This window comes from Phalangium opilio, unplaced genomic scaffold (genome assembly GCF_054372755.1).
Source record: "Phalangium opilio isolate 3A_F unplaced genomic scaffold, DU_Popi_V2 ptg000093l_1, whole genome shotgun sequence".
NCBI classification, from domain to species: Eukaryota; Metazoa; Arthropoda; class Arachnida; order Opiliones; family Phalangiidae; genus Phalangium; species Phalangium opilio.
The window spans coordinates 527,446-547,463 of record NW_028324198.1 but is presented as its reverse complement, the minus strand read 5'-3'; the positions used below and the strand labels follow the sequence as shown (position 1 = coordinate 547,463).

Here is a 20,018-nt window from a genome sequence, read left to right as displayed (position 1 = left end):
CTCTAAATATTTCTTACGCCGATCGCATAGAAAGTCGACGGAATGAATTACTACCCACTAACCAGGAAGAAACCTTAATCGCCGAATTCAACAATCCACAATACGATATAGAGATGGCGGCATTTTTGAATCAGGAATGTCAACAAAACGACCCTTTTGAGTACCTGTCTCTTAACTTCTCCGACTACCTACCCAGTGAACAGGAGTCTCTCGTGGACTCGGAAGAAGTCGAGGCCGATGCGTACGATCAATGGGGTGGTGGGTGCCCACCTTCACCTATTCAGGACGTCCCACATTGCGAAATCTTGGAACAGAGCGAAAAATTCTATGACCAATTTAATATGTACGGTAGAGAATTAGTTCTAAACATTACTGACGACCCCGTAGATAGTATAAGTACTATTACGGATCACGTATTAAGCGAATATCGACCCACTGATTATGTCCAAATAACATTGAGAAGTCTAGGTATAAATTGCAGGCCAGAATTAGAGTTGTCATTTAAAAGACTAGACCAAGTAGATCCCTCTATTCTCTTTGACCAACTAGCCGATCTACTTTATGACGATGAAATTGAACATTTTTTTCAAGGCCCCGTAAAAATTATTTTCCATATAGTTAGAATTCCCGAAGGATACGGTCGATCTAATCGTCGTCAACTTAAACCCTTCAATATTTTCTCTAAAGATAGGCGTGGAATACGTCGGATTACAAGTACCGATAATCTGTGCCTAGCTCGAGGTCTCTGTGTAGCTATTTCTCATCGTGACTACATGAACAACAAAAACAACGAAGAGTTAAAAGCTCATTACAAGAGCATATCCAGAATAGGTCCCCACAACAAAATGCAAAAAACAGCGGCTTTAGAGCTATGTCGTAAGGCAGGAGTCGCTTTATCTGAATGTGGTAGCCCCGACTCGTTCCAGAAATTTAAAGTTTATTTACCGGCTTACTCCATCTTTGTCTATAAATTCGAAAATAGGGTACCTGTTTTAATATTGGGCGAAAATGACCCTACAGACACCAGACCACGCCTCTTTCTACTTAACGAAAATAATCACTACAATGTAATTACCAATTTAAAGCCTCTTTTTAGTCACGAGTACTTTTGCGAGAAGTGTCTTACCCCATACTGGCGAATTCAATCACACAAATGCAATGACTTTTGCTTTAAATGTATGCTTCCCGCTATTTGTCATGGCCGTGAAAAAACATGTGGCTCATGTTTGCGAAAATTCTGGGGTGATGATTGTTATAACAGTCACTTGGTTCCAACTGGTAACAAAAAACCTCTTTGTGAGAGGCTCTACCTTTGTAAAAATTGTTTTAAAACAATAGATTTCGCAAACCGTAAGACTAACCATATTTGCGGAGAAATTTTTTGTCAAGTATGTGGAAAACATCAACCCAGCGATCACTTATGCTACATTCAAGTGATAAAGGACAAAAACACCAGCGTTATCCCCTCGAAAAAACCTCGTCGTAATATACCGGAACTAATGTATGTTTTCTTTGACGTGGAATGCATACAGACGAAAATATGTCAGGAAAAATTGGGTGCTTACGAACATCAAGCCATCTTATGCGTCAGTATCTCTGTTTGCGAAGATTGCGTTGACGAAAAATCCCTAGATTTTAATTGTATCAAATGCAACCAATTTGGACCCCGAAAACAACGTTTCTCAGGAGGCAAACCTATAGCTTTATTCCTGGATTATTTAGTCAGCCTATTCGACGTAAAGAAGGTTATTGTATTATCGCATTTTGGGAGCAATTACGACAATCAAATATTAATTAGGGAAATTATCGATCGGGACGAGAAATTTGTCCCCGAAACTCTGAAAATTAACGGTACGCGCATTTTAGAAATGAAACTCTCTAATCTATTATTCCTCGATTCGTACAATTTTATCCCCGTAGCTTTATCTAAGTTCCCTGCCACTTTTGGGTTACCTAATGCCGCCAAGGGGTACTTTCCCCATTTTCTTTTCAACGTAGTTGATCACGAGTTCGATATAGACCGACAGGAGGAGACAAACTACGTGTTAGAAAATACTTTACCCCCCACAGAGGCTTACGGTTGCCAGTACTTTACAAGGAAAAACTTGGACACCTTTATGAAATGGCACAACTCCGAAGTCAGTAAAGAGAAAGGGTTCAACTTCTTAAATGAGTTGTATTATTATTGCGAAAACGATACTCTACTTCTCTTTCTAGGATGTTTAACCTTTCGGTCCCTTCTACTTAAAGTCACTAGCGTAGATCCTTTTAATTGCGGCTCAGTTACCCTCCCTGGCGTTTGTTCTTACGTTTTCAGGAAAAATTATCTTAAATCGAATACCATTAGTATCATTCCCGCAAACTATTACAGACTTGGTGAGAATCAGTCTTTAGGCGCCATTGAATGGCTTGAATGGACATCTCATGAGAGAAATATCCACATTCAATCCTCTTTTAGGGGTAAGGAAGTTAAAATCCAAACCCTAAAGGTAGACGGTTATTGTTCAATCAACAAAGAAGTGTTCGAATATATGGGATGCTATTATCATGGATGCAAAATACATTTTCCCATCAATAGAAACAAAATGTTACATGGTGACCCTACTGAAACGTTAAACACCAGGTACACGAAAACCGAGAAGAAAATTAGCAAACTAGAGGCCCTGGGATGTACAGTCAATGTCAAATGGGAATGTGAGTGGCAACAAGACAAAACAAATAACCCCGACATTAATGAATTTTTAAAACGGAACGACATTCGTGTTAAAACATCCAAAAGATTAAACCCCCGAGACGCTTTCTTCGGGGGACGCTGCTGTGCTAACAAGCTCTACCATAAAACAACAGGTACAGAGAAAATGCACTACGTGGATTTCACTAGCCTGTACCCTTTCGTCAACAAAACGGGAAAAATTCCTATTGGTCATCCCAAAATTATTTTGGATAATTTCCCCGACATCTTCTCTTTTGATGGACTTCTCAAATGTGACGTACTTCCGGCCCAAAATCTAGTACACCCTGTTTTGCCAGCTCGAATAAATGGGAAGTTAACATTCCCCCTATGTTACACTTGTTGTAAGACACAATTTCAGGGGGACTGCACCCACACACCTGATCAAAGAGAACTACGAGGCACGTGGGTAACCGATGAGTTGAGGTACGCCGTAGAACGAGGGTACAAAATCACGCAGATGTATGAAGCCTGGTCATATCAAATAACACAATACGATCCCAATACTAAACAAGGCGGGCTTTTTAAAGACTATGTAAACGCCTTTCTGGAGTATAAAACTCTGGCTAGCGGCTTCCCTGCCGAATGTGTCACTCAGGAAGACAAAGAAAACTATGTCAAAAATTACAAAGAAGTTGAAGGGATCGACTTAGACATCAATAAAATTGAAAAGAATGAAGGGTTGAGATGCCTAAGTAAGCTCATGTTGAATTCTTTTTGGGGGAAGTTCGGACAAAACACCAGACACGTGTCAACAGATATAATAAAAGACGCCAAGACTCTATATGAGTTACTGCTTAACCCAGACAAAGAGGTGAAAACGCTATTGACACTAAATGACAATACCATCTTAGTCAAATCAGAAGATATTGCAGAAAACGAGATAGCTCACAAGCATACAAATGTAGTTATAGCGTGCTATACAACAACTATAGCACGCCTTCACCTTTTAAAACATCTCGAAATGGTGGGAGACCTATGTTTTTATATGGATACGGACAGCCTGATCTACCTCTCACCAGATGGCGCTCCTATACTCCCCACAGGAGATTATCTTGGTGAGTTAAAGAATGAGTTAGAGCCATACGGGAAAGACGCTTACATTTGTGAGTTTGGAAGCGCGGGGGCAAAAAATTATTCTATGAACATATACGATCCTGCAACAGAAAAAATCACCAACATAATTAAAGTTAAAGGTTTCTATTTAAATTCGTCAACAGAAAACCATGTCAATTTTGATATTATGAAAAAGTTGTTAGGCGTAAACAACAACGGCAAACCAGAAATGAACTCTGTACAAGTACCGATTGGCCCCCAAATTCGACGATTACCTAATCATACTTTAATTACAATTGATCAAACTAAAACATATCAGGTAGTTGTCGACAAAGTCAGAGTTTTCCCCGATTACACCACGACCCCTTACGGGTATCTTAAGTAAATTTAAATTTGTAAAGTTGTATATAATTGTATAGTTTTTAAGCATTTAATTAACTGGGGCGGTTTGTCTGCAGACTTTTTTTTTATTAATACCAAATAAATCTTCATTAATCTATTTAATATCATTGTTATTGCGAAATAAATGTTCTTAACTTTATATTATAGTCTTTATTCCTACAAAACCATCATTTGTTATAAGCCTATACAATCAATCAATCAAATCTTGACAGGTAAAGAGAGAGAGACCGGGAAAAACCGACTCCTCCCCCTTGAGTGGCCGCCATCTTGAATTACTCCATACTGGCTGCATATTCTCTTGCCTTCAATTTCTTCCCAGTCTGTCGTTCTGCCTTCACATGATATCGTTTGAAACAAGACAATGTCACTCTTCTTAGCTATCGTAAAGATATTGATAAATCTACTGAAGTCGTCAATAAAGATGACCAAGTTTCTGGCTCCTTCCAGTGAAGCGACTGGTGAAGGACCCCAAGCGTCTGTATGGACTAGTTGAAGTAACTCTGTGCGCCGGATTCCTTTAAGTGACTTGTGAGGTTGTTTTGTACTTTTACTCAACTTGCAAGGAGTTTTTTCAGTTATCTTAGCATTTCATTCTAAATTACGTGATTTAGATCATCCTCGTTGATGCCAAAGATCCATTGTTCCTATTTTTGATGAGTGATTTGCCTCTTCTATCTAGCTAACCGGTTCTATCTTCAGTACTTGTGCTTCTGCCGTGTATAAGTGTTGATACAGCAGTGCTTGAAACTTAAATTTGCCATTGAGATATACTCTTAAGTTGGAATTGTTCAACTGACCATTGTATACAGCAAAGTCAAGTCGTCTTCCGGAATATTAAATTATGTCGCATCACAGGAGTATGAAATACATTCTTCAGACAGAAATCAGTCTTCTCAAAACGTAGCCAAACTGATTCAACGCCTAGTGCTTTGGTCCCTCCTTGTCCAACGCAAACATCCGATCTCTAAGGTGTGTAGGTTGAAAACGCACTCCGATTATTGCAGAAGTGGTGAGTTGCTCCTGTATCGACTATCCATCTGTTTGATACTCCTGGCTTTAAAATACAGGCAGTTGCAAGACAAGCATCCTTGTTATCCAGTTTTCGTTGATTCGATTGCCATCTTGGAAATTTGGTTTGAACTTGTTTTCTACATTTCGCTTCCTTATGTCCTCGTTTTCCACACTTGTAACATTCCCCAGTGAACCTTGAATGATTAAATTTTTGTTGTTATATTTACTTGCCAATTAAATATTTGTTGTTATATTTACTTGCCGACTAAATTTTTGTTGTTATATTTACTTGCCGTTTCTTGTTTTGGATAATCGTCGACTTGTTTCTGATTCGTATGTTGAGGTCTCTGTACGCTCATTACTGTAAAAGTCTTCTCAGCTTCAATTAATCTTCACCCATATTGTGACACTAAAGAGCCCTTAATGCGGATTGTTGTGAAGTCCTTGTCAAGTAACAGGTAGAGATTTTCAACCAACATTTGTTATGATTGGAGATAAGGGAGGGACACACTTGCTAAAAATACCACGCGGAATGCGAAAACTGAAAAGGAAAACATTTCCGCCCTCTTTCGGTTTTCTTTCAAAACAATAGGCCACACTGCAAAACAGAAAACGTAACTGCAGCCATCTATATTATGTTAAGAATTTAATTTGGAAAGTAGAGAAAATGGCAACAGACGATGAAGTTGTGTGATTGGATGGCTATATGCAGCACAATTTCTTATGTTAGCAAAATCATTCATTAATTTGCAACGCACAAAAAGAAGTAGAAGGTTTTGGGTAAGGAAATTATTTCATTGCAGATCCCAATATGGTTTTTGTATCACCTTGATCCAACAACTTCGCTTAAACGACCAAGCGTTCTTCTTCCAGTAAGTTCATATTGGCGATTTGTGACCACAATGTATAAATATGTAATCAACATGTGTAATATACATATCTATATTCATGAGGATGACTCCAAAATGTTTGACAAACTGCTGGGAATTTTAGGACCTACAATTCAGAAGAAGGACACGAGATTTAGAAAAGCCATTTCACCAAGTGATAGATTAAGCATTACATTGCGGTAGACTTCTGCACACCCATTTGAATAAATTTATCAAAACTTTATATTAAGTCTTATCATGATTTGTTAAGATTCCTAGCATCTGGCGAAACATACCGAAGTCTAAGCTTTGCTTTTACAGTTGGCCGGTCAACAAAATCTGTCATAGTCAAAGACACGGCAGAGGTATTGATCAAGTCTACAAAATATGCCAACATTTTGGTTTCATAAGTCGTATAATTGCCAAACTTTATGTAGGCTATTTGGAATAGTTTGAAAAGCAATTACGTTGCGATGCCTCAAACCCCACAAAACTGGAAAGAAGTTGCTAAAGGCTTTCAAGTGAAATCGCAACTTCCACACTGTTGTATAGATGGAAAACATGTTTGGCAAAAATGTCCAGACAACACTGGAACTTTGAATTTTAATTACAAGGGCACCTTCTTCTTTTAGCTGTAAGCGATTCCCAATACAAGTTTCTCATGGTGTACTTTGGTCATTATGGCGGAGAAAGTGATGGTGGAATATTTCAAAAGTGTTTATTCGGTCAGAAGCTACTTAGAAACGAGCTAAATCTCCCACCTGCCGAAAAGCTTCCATTTTCAAACGAACTATTCCCCTATTATTTTGCAGGGGATGAAGCATCCCCTTTAAGTTCTAATTTAATGAGACGTTCAAACTTTAGCCATAATCAAAGAATTTATAATTATCGATTGTCCCGTGGCCGTAGAGTCATAGAAAACGCTTTTGGCATACTATCTGCGCGGTTTAGAATTTTCAAAAGACCACTAAACTACCACGTGGATGCCGTTCGTAATATAGTCTCGGCCGCTCTAGCTGTGCACAATTTCTTATTGACTGAAACAGCGGATGTTTATTGCCCGAATGGCTACGCTGATTACGAAGACGAAAACCACGATGTTGTAGCAGGCCGATGGCGCCAAGAAACTCAAATTGAAGGAGTTGAACGTGTTGGTTCAAATATGTATTCAAAAGACGCAAAAGTTCTGAGAGACACTTCATCCAAATATTTCATTAACGAAGGAAAGGTACCATGGCAAGAAGGCATGGTTTATCGTGGCCTTCCCCAAACAAACTGAGCCAAAATGCTTTTCATTATTTTTCAAAATATTTCAGAAAAACTTTATTAGAAATAAAAATAAATGGTTTTACTCAAAATATTTTTCTTGTGATAATTTTTCGAAAAGTATGTCATCTATTTTTTTCATACAATCCAATTGGTCCCTTCTGTCCAATAATTTTAGTTTGGATTGAATAAGTTGACCATAATTCTCAATTAAACCAGGCTCCTTTTCTTTGACTTTAAGAACGAATTCGTGCAGTTTGAGGTACTGCTGAACATTTGAAACGCGTCATTTATTTATGACGGATCCACTTCTTCACTAATTTTACGTTTTCGGCCCTTTTTAGGGTTAAATGTATCATCACTCATAGCAGTTTATGAACGAGAGCATGTTGCAGATGCACCAGCGTCTTTAGTTTGTTTACTTTGCAGGCAGTAGTTCCATTAGCATTAACTTCAATTTCAATCTCGTCAGGAAGCTCAGAGTCACTTGCAAATACTGTGTCTCTTGACTGTTCCTCCTGTACAATGTCATTACTAATATTTTCGGCATTAGTAATCGTACTATTCAAATTGTCCAAATATTATTTCAAAAACATTTTGTAAACACAAAATTGATCATTACCTTTCAGCCTGAAAGCTACAGCCACCCAAAATACTATCCATAATATCATACAGTTCCCATTTTGACTTGTAAACTTCTGCCGAACCGCTTCCGCTATTTTTAGAGTCACGTACTAATCTTCTTTCTTTATTAAACCTATCTCTTTGTACCTTCCAATATTTTTCAGCCTCGGAACCTGAAATGAAATATTTCATAAATAGTGCATCACTAAATAGCGCTAACCTATGTAGTTGTACATTTCTTTTGACCAAGGCCTAACTTAAAAAAATTTATTTTACTTACCGGATTTTAAATTGTGCGCTTTGGCAATGGCTTCCCACACGGTTTTTTAAAAAGTAAAATCTTTGTAAGTTTTCTCACTTTTGTCATACAAAGCTCTGTACTTTCGAACAGACTCTATGAATCGTTCAATATCTTGACGCTTCATTATTAATAACTTGCTGAATCGACGAGGATGAAGAATGGACGCCTTTCCCTTTCGTTTGTTTTTTCCTCTCTTCCGATGACGTCAGTCTAATCTCGCATTTTATTGGCTACTAGCAAAGCGGAATCAAGGCAGAAACAGAAAAAGTTGAAATATTTTTAACTCCACTTTCTGCCTTGATTCTGCTTCTTTTTAGCGTAATATTTTTCTTTTTCCGTTTCTGTTTCGGCTTTCCGCGTGGTTTTTTAGCAAGTGTGTCCCTCCCTTAACCGGAATAGCGCATAACCAGAATTTCGCACAAACGGAATAACGCAAAAACTGAATAGCGCATAAACGGAATAACGCATAAACGGAATAACGCATAAACGGAATAACGTATAACCGGATTAAGGTATAAACGGAATAACGTATAAACGGAATAACGTATAACCGGATTAACGTATAACCGGAATAACGTATAACCGGAATAACGTATAACCGGATTACCGCATAAACGGAATAACGCATAGCCGGAATAACGCATAGCCGGAATAACGCATAGCCGGAATAAATATCATCAAAAGTATATAGATATAAAAACAAATGTACACTTCGTTGAAACAAGCCGTGGATTGGTTCATAAAGTAGCTTTAGTTCCAAAAATAACGTTTGGATCGCCAGCGATCACGTACTACTTTTTATAAGTCTATGACGTCAAGAAACTCTTCCCTGATTGGTATGTTCCTGTAGGCGGCTGAGCGGAGGCGGAAGGTATTTTGCTACTCAGTTTACATGTCGTCTTAAGGCCCGTTCAGACGTCACTCTTTTTCTCGCTACGCTCGCTTTGCTGAGCTCATCCAATGAGATAGAATATATAGAAAAAAAAGAACTATTCGTTTTTAAACTTTGCACGATAATTTATAGCGCTTCGATATATTTATCATTAAAATTTCAAGTGATTCGAATCAGCAAAACCGATGAAAACATATTTACACATAGCAACTGACTACGAATCAAAGAGTGACGTCATTTCGGAAGCACCCTATTGGCTATGCCGAGCAAAGAGAGAAAAAAAGAATTCTTTTAACTTTTTTTCTCGTTTTCCAGAGATCAACAATGAGAAACTTTTTGCCATGTGAACAGTAAGTTTTCTAGAGGCTGTTTCTTTGTGTGGGTTTCTTGAGAGTTTTGCGTATCGTTAGTAAATGTGCATCATAATAATAAGCAACTTAAAACAAACTTAATTTATTAAGAGATTAGGAACCTATACCATGACTGATCCTATTCTAATACTGAAAATAAGGGGCTGGCTATAAGCTTGCACAGCTGGTTGTACTAGGGCTGAACATATTCATACAAAGTTTGACTAGGGCTGGACATATTTAACTGAGGATACGAAACATCTTTCTTTTTTTTTCTTTTTTGTGAAACATGGTCATAGGAACCTTAAACAAAGTAGAGAGAGAATAGTATAAAAATACTCAAAAGTAAATCACAATAAAATCATTTTGAAACAACATAGTCTTTGAGATGGGACGCCATACGATGTACGCGACGCGGATGGGTACTCGAAGGCGAGGTTGGAATTGATCCAGATAGGGTCGGATTTGAGGTGTTGGTCGGGCGGTGACTGACTTGTCAGCGGCGATGACGGATGACTAGGTGACGAAGCCGTGCTAGATGGTGATGGTGTAGCGGGAGGAGTTGGTTGATTTGAGTGTGAAACCATACGGTGAGGGTATCGGCGTGACATGGGAATAATAGGACCAACAGGTGGTGGTTCTGAGGAGGTTGTGCGGTTGGTCAGCGCAGGAGGTAGATGAGGGTCAGTAGTGTGCGCTGGTAGAGTAAGGGTTTGAGAGTCGAAATGTCCGCCCGGCGGGACGACGGCCCGCCGGTTTTTCGACTGTTATGAGGCGACTATAAAACGACTGTTGGCCGACTATATGTCGGCGTCATTATGCCTACCAAAAGCCGCGCTCAATCCGACGATTTCACGGCTTTTTAGTATAGGAACGGTAAATCGTCGGTAAAGGGCAGGTAGAGTAAGGGTTTGAGAATCGTAATATCCGCCCGGTTGGACGACGGCCCCATGGTTTACACGACACGAATGAAATACGACTCTCATCCAACACGTTTGAGAGTCGACTTAACCGCCTGTCAGCAAGAGGTCCGACGCCTTTGCGATGATCAAACCTTAACTCGAGGCCCGACGTTTTTGCGACTATCAAGCCTTAACTCGAGGCTTCATTCGCTTATAGTAAATGATACTGATACCTAGTATTGAAATTTCTTTAATACATTTTCAATGAAAACGCTTTAGAATTTGTACTTTGTATATTTCAAGTAACATACAGGTTGAGCATGAATTATAACAATTTCAAATATTAAAACAATGTATTCGATATTACACGACTAGTCGAATGGAAATATTAGCTGCCTTGCTAATTGGTTTTAACAAAAAGTAAAATTTTTCAGGGCGAGTATAATATTTACATCAATTAAAGCATTTATTATTATTCATTGTTAATATCTTCGATGTGGCCAGTTGCTATCTATTAAATTACAAAAATCTTAATGAAAAATATACACTTACAGATTTTTTTAAGGAAAAAGAAAAACATAAAATTTTAAAGGGTATTATTTCACACAATTTTATCTTAAAATGTTTGAAACCGCATAAAAATTCTGTAACTAAAACAAATTGAGATCTATTTTGGAATTCAGTATTATTTTCACAACCATAAATCTTTAAAATACTTAATATATAAGGTTTTTGAACTCCAAGCGCCCCAAAACACTTGCTTCTTTTATATTAAAACAAAGAAACTGAAGGTATACGAAAACGTTTAAGTTTTGGTTTCACTTTATAGGGGTGTGGTTCCCAGCAGATGAGAAGCTAGGTAAAAAGCAAAGGCTTATGCATAAAACTGAATCTAAGAGGTAGATAAATTGATAATTGAATAACAAAATTCAAACCTTACGTGACAAACGAAGACGTTTCTAGTTTATATAGTGTGACAAAGAACCTTAGCGATGAGAGAATATGCAGCCAGTATGGCGTAATTCAAGATGGCGGCCACTCAAGGGGGAGGAGTCGAGTTTTCCCGATCTCCTCTTTTTATCTGTCAATATCGGCCACTCAAGGGGGGAGGAGTCGAGTTTTCCCGATCTCCTCTTTTTACCTGTCAATATTTGATCGATTGATTGTGTAGGCTTATAACAAAAGATGGTTTTGTAGGAATAAAGACCATAATATAAAGTGAAAATTGTTATTAATTTTATTCTGATTGCAATAAAACTAATCACAATTAACATATATAAGAAACATTGAAAATTAAACAAAAAAAAATGTCTGCAGACAAAAACCCCCAATTAATTAAATATACAAAAATTATATATACAAATTAATTTTTACAAATTTACTTAAGATACCCATAAGGGGTTGTGGTGTAGTCTGGGAAAACTCTTACTTTGTCGACGACTACCTGGTAAGTTTTAGTTTGATCAACTGTAATTAAAGTGTGATCAGGTAATCGTCGAATTTGGGGACCAATGGGTACTTGTACCAAGTTCATTTCTGGTTTACCATCGTTGTTTACACCTAACAACTTTTTCATTATATCGAAATTTACGTGGTTCTCGGTAGACGAATTTAAATAAAATCCTTTAACTTTAATTATGTTAGTGATTTTTTCTGTTGCGGGATCATAAATATTCATTGAGTAATTTTTCGCTCCTGCGCTTCCAAACTCACAAATATAGGCGTCTTTGCCGTATGGCTCTAGCTCATTCTTTAACTCACCAAGATAGTCACCTGTGGGTAGTATAGGGGCTCCATCTGGCGAGAGGTAGATCAGGCTGTCCGTATCCATATAAAAACACAGGTCCCCCACCATTTCGAGATGTTTTAAAAGATGAAGGCGTGCCATAGTTGTAGTATAGCACGCTATAACTACGTTTGTATGCTTGTGAGCTATCTCGTTTTCTGCAATATCTTCTGATTTGACGAGAATAGTGTTGTCATTTAATGTCAATAGAGTTTTGACCTCTTTGTCTGGGTTAAGAAGCAGTTCATACAGGGTTTTGGCGTCTTTTATTATATCTGTTGAGACGTGACGGGTGTTTTGTCCGAACTTCCCCCAAAACGAGTTCAACATAAGTTTACTTAAGCATCTTAAGCCTTCATTCTTTTCAATTTTATCGATATCTAAATCGATTCCCTCGACTTCTTTGTAATTTTTAACGTAGTTTTCTTTATCCTCTTGGGTGACGCAATCGGCAGGGAACCCGCTAGCTAGAGTTTTATACTCGAGGAAGGCGTTTACATAATCTTTAAAAAGCCCGCCTTGTTTTGTATTGGGATCGTATTGTGTTACTTTGTAGGACCAGGCTTCATACATTCTAGTGATTGTGTAACCCCTCTCTACGGCGTACCTCAACTCATCTGTGACCCAAGTCCCCCGCAGCTCTCTCTGATCAGGTGTGTGGGTGCAGTCACTTTGAAATTGAGTTTTGCAACAGGTGTAGCATAGAGGGAATGTTAACTTCCCATTTATCCTCGCAGGTAAAACAGGATGTATCAGGTTTTGAGCCGGAAGTACGTCACATTTGAGGAGTCCATCGAAAGAGAAGATATCGGGAAAATTATCTAGAATAATTTTCGGGTGTCCGATAGGAATTTTCCCCGTTTTGTTCACGAAAGGGTATAAGCTAGTAAAATCCACGTAGTGCATTTTCTCGGTCCCCGTTGTTTTATGATATAGCTTGTTAGCGCCGCAACGTCCACCGAAGAAAGCATCGCGAGGGTTCAGTCTTTTGGATGTTTTAACGCGGATGTCGTTACGTTTTAAAAATTCATTAATTTCGGGGTTATTTGTTTTGTCTTGTTGCCATTCACATTCCCATTTGACATTGACTGCGTGTCCGAGGGCCTCTAGTTTGCTAATTTTTTTCTCGGTTCTCGTGTATCTTGTGTTTAATGTTTCAGTAGGATCACCATGTAACATCTTGTTTCTATTGATGGGAAAGTGTATTTTGCATCCATGATAGTAACATCCCATGTATTCAAACACTTCTTTGTTGACTGGACAATAGCCATCTACCTTTAGGGTCTGGATTTTAACCTCTTTGCCCCTAAAAGAGGATTGAATGGGGATATTTCTGTCATGCGAAGACCATTCAAGCCATTCAATGGCGCCTAAAGACTGGTTCTCACCAAGTCTATAGTAGTTTGTTGGGATGATGCTAATGGTGTTTGATTTGAGATAATTTTTTCGATACACATAGGAACAAACGCCAGGGAGAGTAACAGAACCGCAATTAAAAGGGTCTACGCTGGTAACTTTAAGGAGAAGAGACCGAAACGTTAAACACCCTAGAAAGAGAAGTAGAGTATCGTTCTCGCAATAATAATACAACTCTTCTAAGAAGTTGAACCCTTTCTCTTTACTGACTTCTGAGGTATGCCATTTCATAAAGGCGTCCAAGTTTTTCCTTGTGAAATACTGGCACCCGTAAGCCTCTGTGGGGGGTAAAGTATTTTCTAACACGTAGTTTGTCTCCTCCTGTCTGTCTATATCGAACTCGTGATCCACTACGTTGAAAAGAAAATGGGGAAAGTAACCTTTGGCAGCATTAGGGAGCCCGAAGGTGGCAGGGAACTTAGATAAAGCTACAGGGATAAAGTTGTAAGAGTCGAGGAATAATAGATTAGAGAGCTTCATCTCTAAAATGCGCGTACCGTTAATTTTCAGAGTTTCGGGGACAAATTTCTCGTCCCTATTAATTATTTCCCTAATTAATAGCTGGTTGTCGTAATTGCTACCAAAGTGGGATAATACAATAACCTTCTTTACGTCGAATAAGCTGACTAAGTAGTCTAGGAACGCAGCTATGGGTTTGCCTCCGGAGAAACGTTGTTTGCGAGGTCCAAATTGATTGCATTTGATGCAATTAAAATTTAGGGATTTTTCCTCAATGCAGTCTTCGCAAACGGAGATACTGACGCATAAGATGGCTTGATGTTCATACGCCCCCAGCTTTTCCTGGCATATTTTTGTCTGTATGCATTCCACATCAAAGAAAACATACATTAGTTCAGGTATATTACGACGAGGTTTTTTCGAGGGGATGACGCTGTGGTTTTTATCCTTAATCACTTGAATGTAGCATAAATGATCGCTGGGTTGATGCTTTCCACATACTTGACAATACATCTCACCACAAATATGGTTAGTCTTGCGGTTTGCGAAATCAATTGTTTTAAAACATTTTTTACAAAGGTAGAGCCTCTCACAAAGAGGTTTTTTGTTACCAGTTGGAATCAAGTGACTGTTATAGCAGTCGTCGCCCCAGAATTTTCGCAAACATGACCCACATGTTTTTTCGCTACCGTGACAAACTGTTGGACGCATACATTTGAAACAAAAGTCATTGCATTTATGAGACTGAATACGCCAGTAGGGAGTGAGACACTTCTCGCAAAAGTACTCGTGACTAAAAAGAGGCTTTAAATTGGTAATTACGTTGTAGTGATTGTTTTCGTTAAGTAGAAAGAGTCGTGGTCTGGTGTCTGTAGGGTCATTTTCGCCTAATATTAAAATGGGTACCCTATTTTCGAATTTATAGACAAAGATGGAGTAACCCGATAAATATAGTTTAAATTTCTGGAACGAGTCGGGGGTCCCACAATCGCCTAAGGCGACTCCAGCATTTTGACATAGCTCTAAAACGGCTGTTTTTTGCATTTTGTTGTGGGGGCCTATTCTGGATAGGCTCTTGTAACGAGCTTTTAACTCTTTGTTGTTTTTGTTGTTCATGTAGTCACGATGCGAAATAGCTACACAAAGACTTCGAGCTAGACACAGATTATCGGTGCTTGTAATCCGAAGGATTCCTCGCCTATCTTTAGAGAAAATACTGAAGGGTTTAAGTTGACGGCGATTAGATCGACCGTATCCTTCAGGAATTCTCACTATATGGAATATTATTTTTACGGGACCTTGAAAAAAGTGTTCAATTTCGTCGTCGTAAAGTAGTTCGGCTAGTTGGTCAAAGAGGATAGAGGGGTCTACTTGGTCTAGTCTTTTAAATGACAACTCTAATTCAGACCTACAATTTACACCGAGGCTTCTCAGTGTTATTTGGACATAATCTGTTGCTCTGTACTCATTTAATATGTGCTCTGTAATAGTGCTTATACTATCTACGGGATCGTCAGTGATATTTAGAACCAATTCTCGACCATACATATTAAATTGGTCATAGAATTTTTCGCTTTGTTCTAAGATTTCGCAATGTGGGACATCTTGAATGGGGGAAGGGGGGGCGCCACCGCCCCATTGATCGTACATATTGTCGTCTTCCGAGTCCGCAAGAGATTCTTGTTCGCTGGGTAGATAGTCGGAGAAGTTTAGAGACAGGTACTCGAAGGGGTCGTTTTGTTGACATTCCTGATTCAAAAATGCCGCCATCTCTATATCGTATTGAGGGTTGTTGAAATCTGTGATTAAGGATTCTTCCTGGTTAGTGGGTTGTAATTCATTCCGGCGTCTTTCTATGCGATCGGCGTAAGAAATATTTAGTGGTCTAGGAATTAAGTTACTTAGGTGGTTTAGTTGGTCTATTGTATGGCAGTCTTCAGGTGTTCTAGGTACGGTTCTCATGTATTCAATGACATCAAGGAATGTCTGAATTATATTTAAACCTCCATTTATAATAAACGTGGGTAAAGTTGATGGTACATTAGCAGGGTCGATGTGTAAATAGGCACAGAGGAAAAAATAAAACTTGTATAATGAAGTTAGAGGCCAAGGCCTATTTACAGCTAGTTCATCCAAATTCCAGCGAAGTGATTCAGGATCCATCTTGATGTTACGAGATCTAAAGTTCGAATGCGATGTTCCGTTGTTCTCCCTCGTTATTTTATACTAAATTTCCCTAGGCTTATTAGCAGGGGGGGTAGAGAGGGGTGGAGAGTTACCTAAGCTTCTATTGGCCAATGGTGCGTTGTCCTTTCGGACGTGTTTAAACACGTCTAATATTGTTTGTCAATCAACAATAGGTGACATAAGATTGACATCCGAGTGATTTTAAAAGGTGCCAGATGGTAACAAAAAGCTAGATTTTTTAATTCAACAAAAGGATTATAACAAAAGAGATGAAGCGTCATTCCATTAGCGGGGGTTTTTACGACAATACATGAAGATGTAAGAAAAGTATTTCCTCAATCAATCAAATATTGACAGGTTAGGGTCGTCTCTATTAATAGATAAATGGGTCAAGTTTACTATTGTATAATTTATTTACTTGTAAGTTGTTACGGAGTCAAGTACACAAAGGATCGCGAGAATGCGTTGGGTCTTCGGACGTGTTTAAACACGTCTATTATTGTTAGTCGACAATAGGTGACATCTGATTGACATCCAGGTGGCTGATGGTAACAAAGAGATGAGTCGTCAATAGATTTTTTTTAAATTCAACAAAAGGATTGTAACAAAAGAGATGATGCGTCATTTCTTGGGTTTTTACGACATTACATGAAGAAGTATACAATCAATCAAATATTGACAGGTCTATTAATAGATAAATAGTTCAGGTTTACTATTGTATAATTTATTTACTCCTCAGCTGTTATGGAGTCAAGTACACAAAGGCTGTCGAGAATTCGTCAGATCTTGGAGATTAATCCTCAAAAACTACTTATTGTATTATTTATTTTATTGATTTTGGGGGTACTGGAATTCCTTAATCTGTGGTTTCAGAACTTTGACATAAAAATACGCCTACAGTCTAACAATGGAACACTTAAGGACAATAGATATTTCGCAATAGCTACGTAAGAAATTTGGTATAAAAACCCCTGACTCAATCGAGTAGAATATCATTATTCGAGAAGATCTTAAGCCTGCAAGATGGAAAATCAAGAAGCACCCAAAAGGAAAATTGGTGTAACTAACGAACGTAAAATTAACGGGAGATTCCATATATCTAAAGAGTTGTTCTTAACAACTGGATTCGTGAACGGAACCCTGGATCCTGAGGTTCGTCTATGCCGGAAACAATCTGTAAAAAGCTTCGCCATTTCCACGGAAACTTGGGAAAAACTGATGCCGCGCTTACCCGTTTTAGCAGGTTGGACGGCTGCCCATGAAGCCAACAATTTTGAAATCGTGTTAAACGATACCCCTAATGAAAAGACTACAGTTGTGGCATACCATAACACATGCCACATTAAAGACTTAATAAAGGAGGATTCTATTGTTTTGACCAGTATGGAAACAGCGGCCTTGAATCGCGTTTCGGGCGCTGTAAAGGAACATCTTACTAAGATAAGTAACCATGAAATTGTGTTTACACACATGGCTGATATTATCATAGAATTTTATAACGCAATTTATGATAATTTATATGGGGATTACGAACGCATACCGTGTTTGGATGGCCAACCCGAAAAATTCGACGCGGTGGTGGGATATTTCACCAACTTCATAACGTCATACCAGGTGGTGACGAAATTCAACAGCGTACTTGAAGAAGAAAATCTTGAAAACTATTTTTACAATTATAATTTATTTTCTGTAATTTCGGGGCAAGTAACTTATTTAAAATCCCGTATGCATTTACTAACTCATTTTTAATTTTATTTGTATTTAATTTTATAAGTTTTATGTTTAAAATAAATTGAATTGAACCGAAAAAACTATTCCATTTTATATAACTAATACTAAGCATATCTTTTACTATTTAAGCCTATGAAATTAAAGTTTAGAAAACCTAAACTTTGAAGGTAAAAATATAAGCTTAATTTAAATAAAGAGAGGTATATAAAGTCACAACAAAATTTATTTTTTTTTTAAAAAATTTACAAATTTTTTTTTAAAAAATTTTACAAAAAAAAGATTTTTTTTTTTTTTACATTTTTTTTTTTTCATTTCTTTTGTTTGGCGCCCGCTCTACCCCCGCCACCTCACGGCCGGCTGAGGATCTGCACTAGCATCGAGAACCCCGGGAATAATATATCATCCCAGGTCTCGAATACTAGTGCAGGCTCTGGTGGGATCTCCAGGTACCTCACACGTCGGTACAAGCTTAACTGGCCCAGCTCGAAGGTCACACTGAGGAAGAGAGAGAGAGTAAAATTAGCTATTACTTGTTAATATTGTATATAATTAATATAAGAAATGTATTTAGCTTACCGGAACCCACGGCAGTTAAGGGCCAGGAGGCTATAACAAAGATTATAAAATTTGGTTTAAAATTTGGTTTAAAATTTTTTACGGAATAAAAAACCTTTTAAAAATACTTACTCATCAGGGATAAAAATCGAATGATTATAAACGACCTGCCGAACTTGGTTCAGCAGGTCATTTAAATAATCCACATCCCTAATGACCTCCGCTTGTACCGACAGGTACAACTGGAACTGGTAGACTAGACTACGAATAAATAGAAATTATAATTTCGCGTTATATTACCCCCAAAGATAAAAGGTATCACTTACAAGTCACTATTGACATTTAAGTCAGCCTCTCCCGGCCGAGGCATGGCTTGCCATGGATAGTATATGGCCGGGAGAGGTTGATAGTGTGGCAGGGGCTCGGGTGTCGGCGGCGGTGATGGGGTGGGCGGCGGCGGTGATGGGCTTTGTGGGCGCCGTTGTGGCCCAACGACACAATGAGGCCGGTGTTGTGGGGGATCTGGGGTGCCGGAACGGGACGAGTCGGACGAGTCCGAGAACTCGCAGGGTGAGTACGGGGTGTCTACCCCGTACACATAACTATAGAGAGAGAGAGAGATTTTTTAGGTCTTCTCTCTTTAAAAAACTAAGTTTTTAAAAAAGTTTTTTCTTACCTTGATGAAGAAAGATCCATTGGTTCTTGTTGGTGGTCCATAACTTATTCGAAAGAAAGTGATGTCTTTGGGGTCTGAACCTAGACCTTTTATACTTTTTGCTATGGTCAGGGCGTGTTCGAGATCAAACAAGTGACTCCAAGATGGTTAGCATGTACAAGGGTAAAAATTTTCGCGGGCAAATTGGTCCGAAGCCATGTCATTGGACCACAGTATCTCTCCTTTTAAGGAGATTTTGAAAAATTCCCCTAGCATTTCTTTAGTTGTCAAGCTTCTTTAACCGTATTTACCATCTCGTATAGTGGCAGACCATGTTAAAGGCTTATAGAAGATACCATAGTGAAAGGCAAGATGATGTCAACGCGTTTGTGGTGTTGGCCTACCCGCGCTTCCCCCGCGAGCCGTTTGAGGGCGCCTCCGACCGCGTTTAGGGGGTTCGCGAATCGCGCCGCGTTTTAATTAATCGTGTTTAAGTACGAATGATAATTACAAATTAGTTTCATTCGAGTATTAGCCATGATACCATTCACTACACCTGGAAACTTAATTATTTTTGGTCCTTCCGGATCAGGCAAAACATTTTTATGTAAAAGGATAATAGAACATAAAGATAAAATGTTCGAACCTAAAGTTGATTTAGTTGTTTGGCATTATAGTATATATCAACCTTGCTACGATGAATTAAAAGAAATGGGTATAGTTATGCGTCAAGGTTTACCCGACGTAACTATATACGATGGTACTCAAACAACGTTAATCGTATTAGACGATCTTATGTTAGAAAATAAAAATAATATTTTATCA

The 20,018-nt window shown here is 38.4% G+C and overlaps 1 protein-coding gene across 1 annotated transcript; it reads right to left on the bottom strand.

Moving 5' to 3' along the window:
- Positions 1-18,188: 18,188 nt before the first annotated feature.
- LOC149640145 (uncharacterized) lies at positions 18,189-19,422 on the bottom strand. The gene is made up of 5 exons (XM_089850617.1): positions 19,215-19,422; positions 18,865-19,140; positions 18,671-18,799; positions 18,560-18,589; positions 18,189-18,478 (listed from the first exon to the last, which is right to left on the bottom strand). Exons 1-5 carry the CDS (start codon positions 19,253-19,255, stop codon positions 18,331-18,333), a joined length of 624 nt encoding a protein of 207 aa, XP_089706743.1. The 5' UTR covers positions 19,256-19,422; the 3' UTR covers positions 18,189-18,330.
- Between the last annotated feature and the right edge of the window lie 596 nt (positions 19,423-20,018).

Bases quoted from the DNA above. Each gene is read 5' to 3' on its own strand.
- LOC149640145 (XM_089850617.1), bottom strand. From the start codon at position 19,255: ATGGACCACCAACAAGAACCAATGGATCTTTCTTCATCAAG. The intron at 18,800-18,864 runs GTAAGTGATACC...ATTTATTCGTAG, and splicing joins TTAAATGTCAATAGTGACTT to TCTAGTCTACCAGTTCCAGT. The intron at 18,590-18,670 runs GTAAGTATTTTT...TCTTTGTTATAG, and splicing joins TCGATTTTTATCCCTGATGA to CCTCCTGGCCCTTAACTGCC.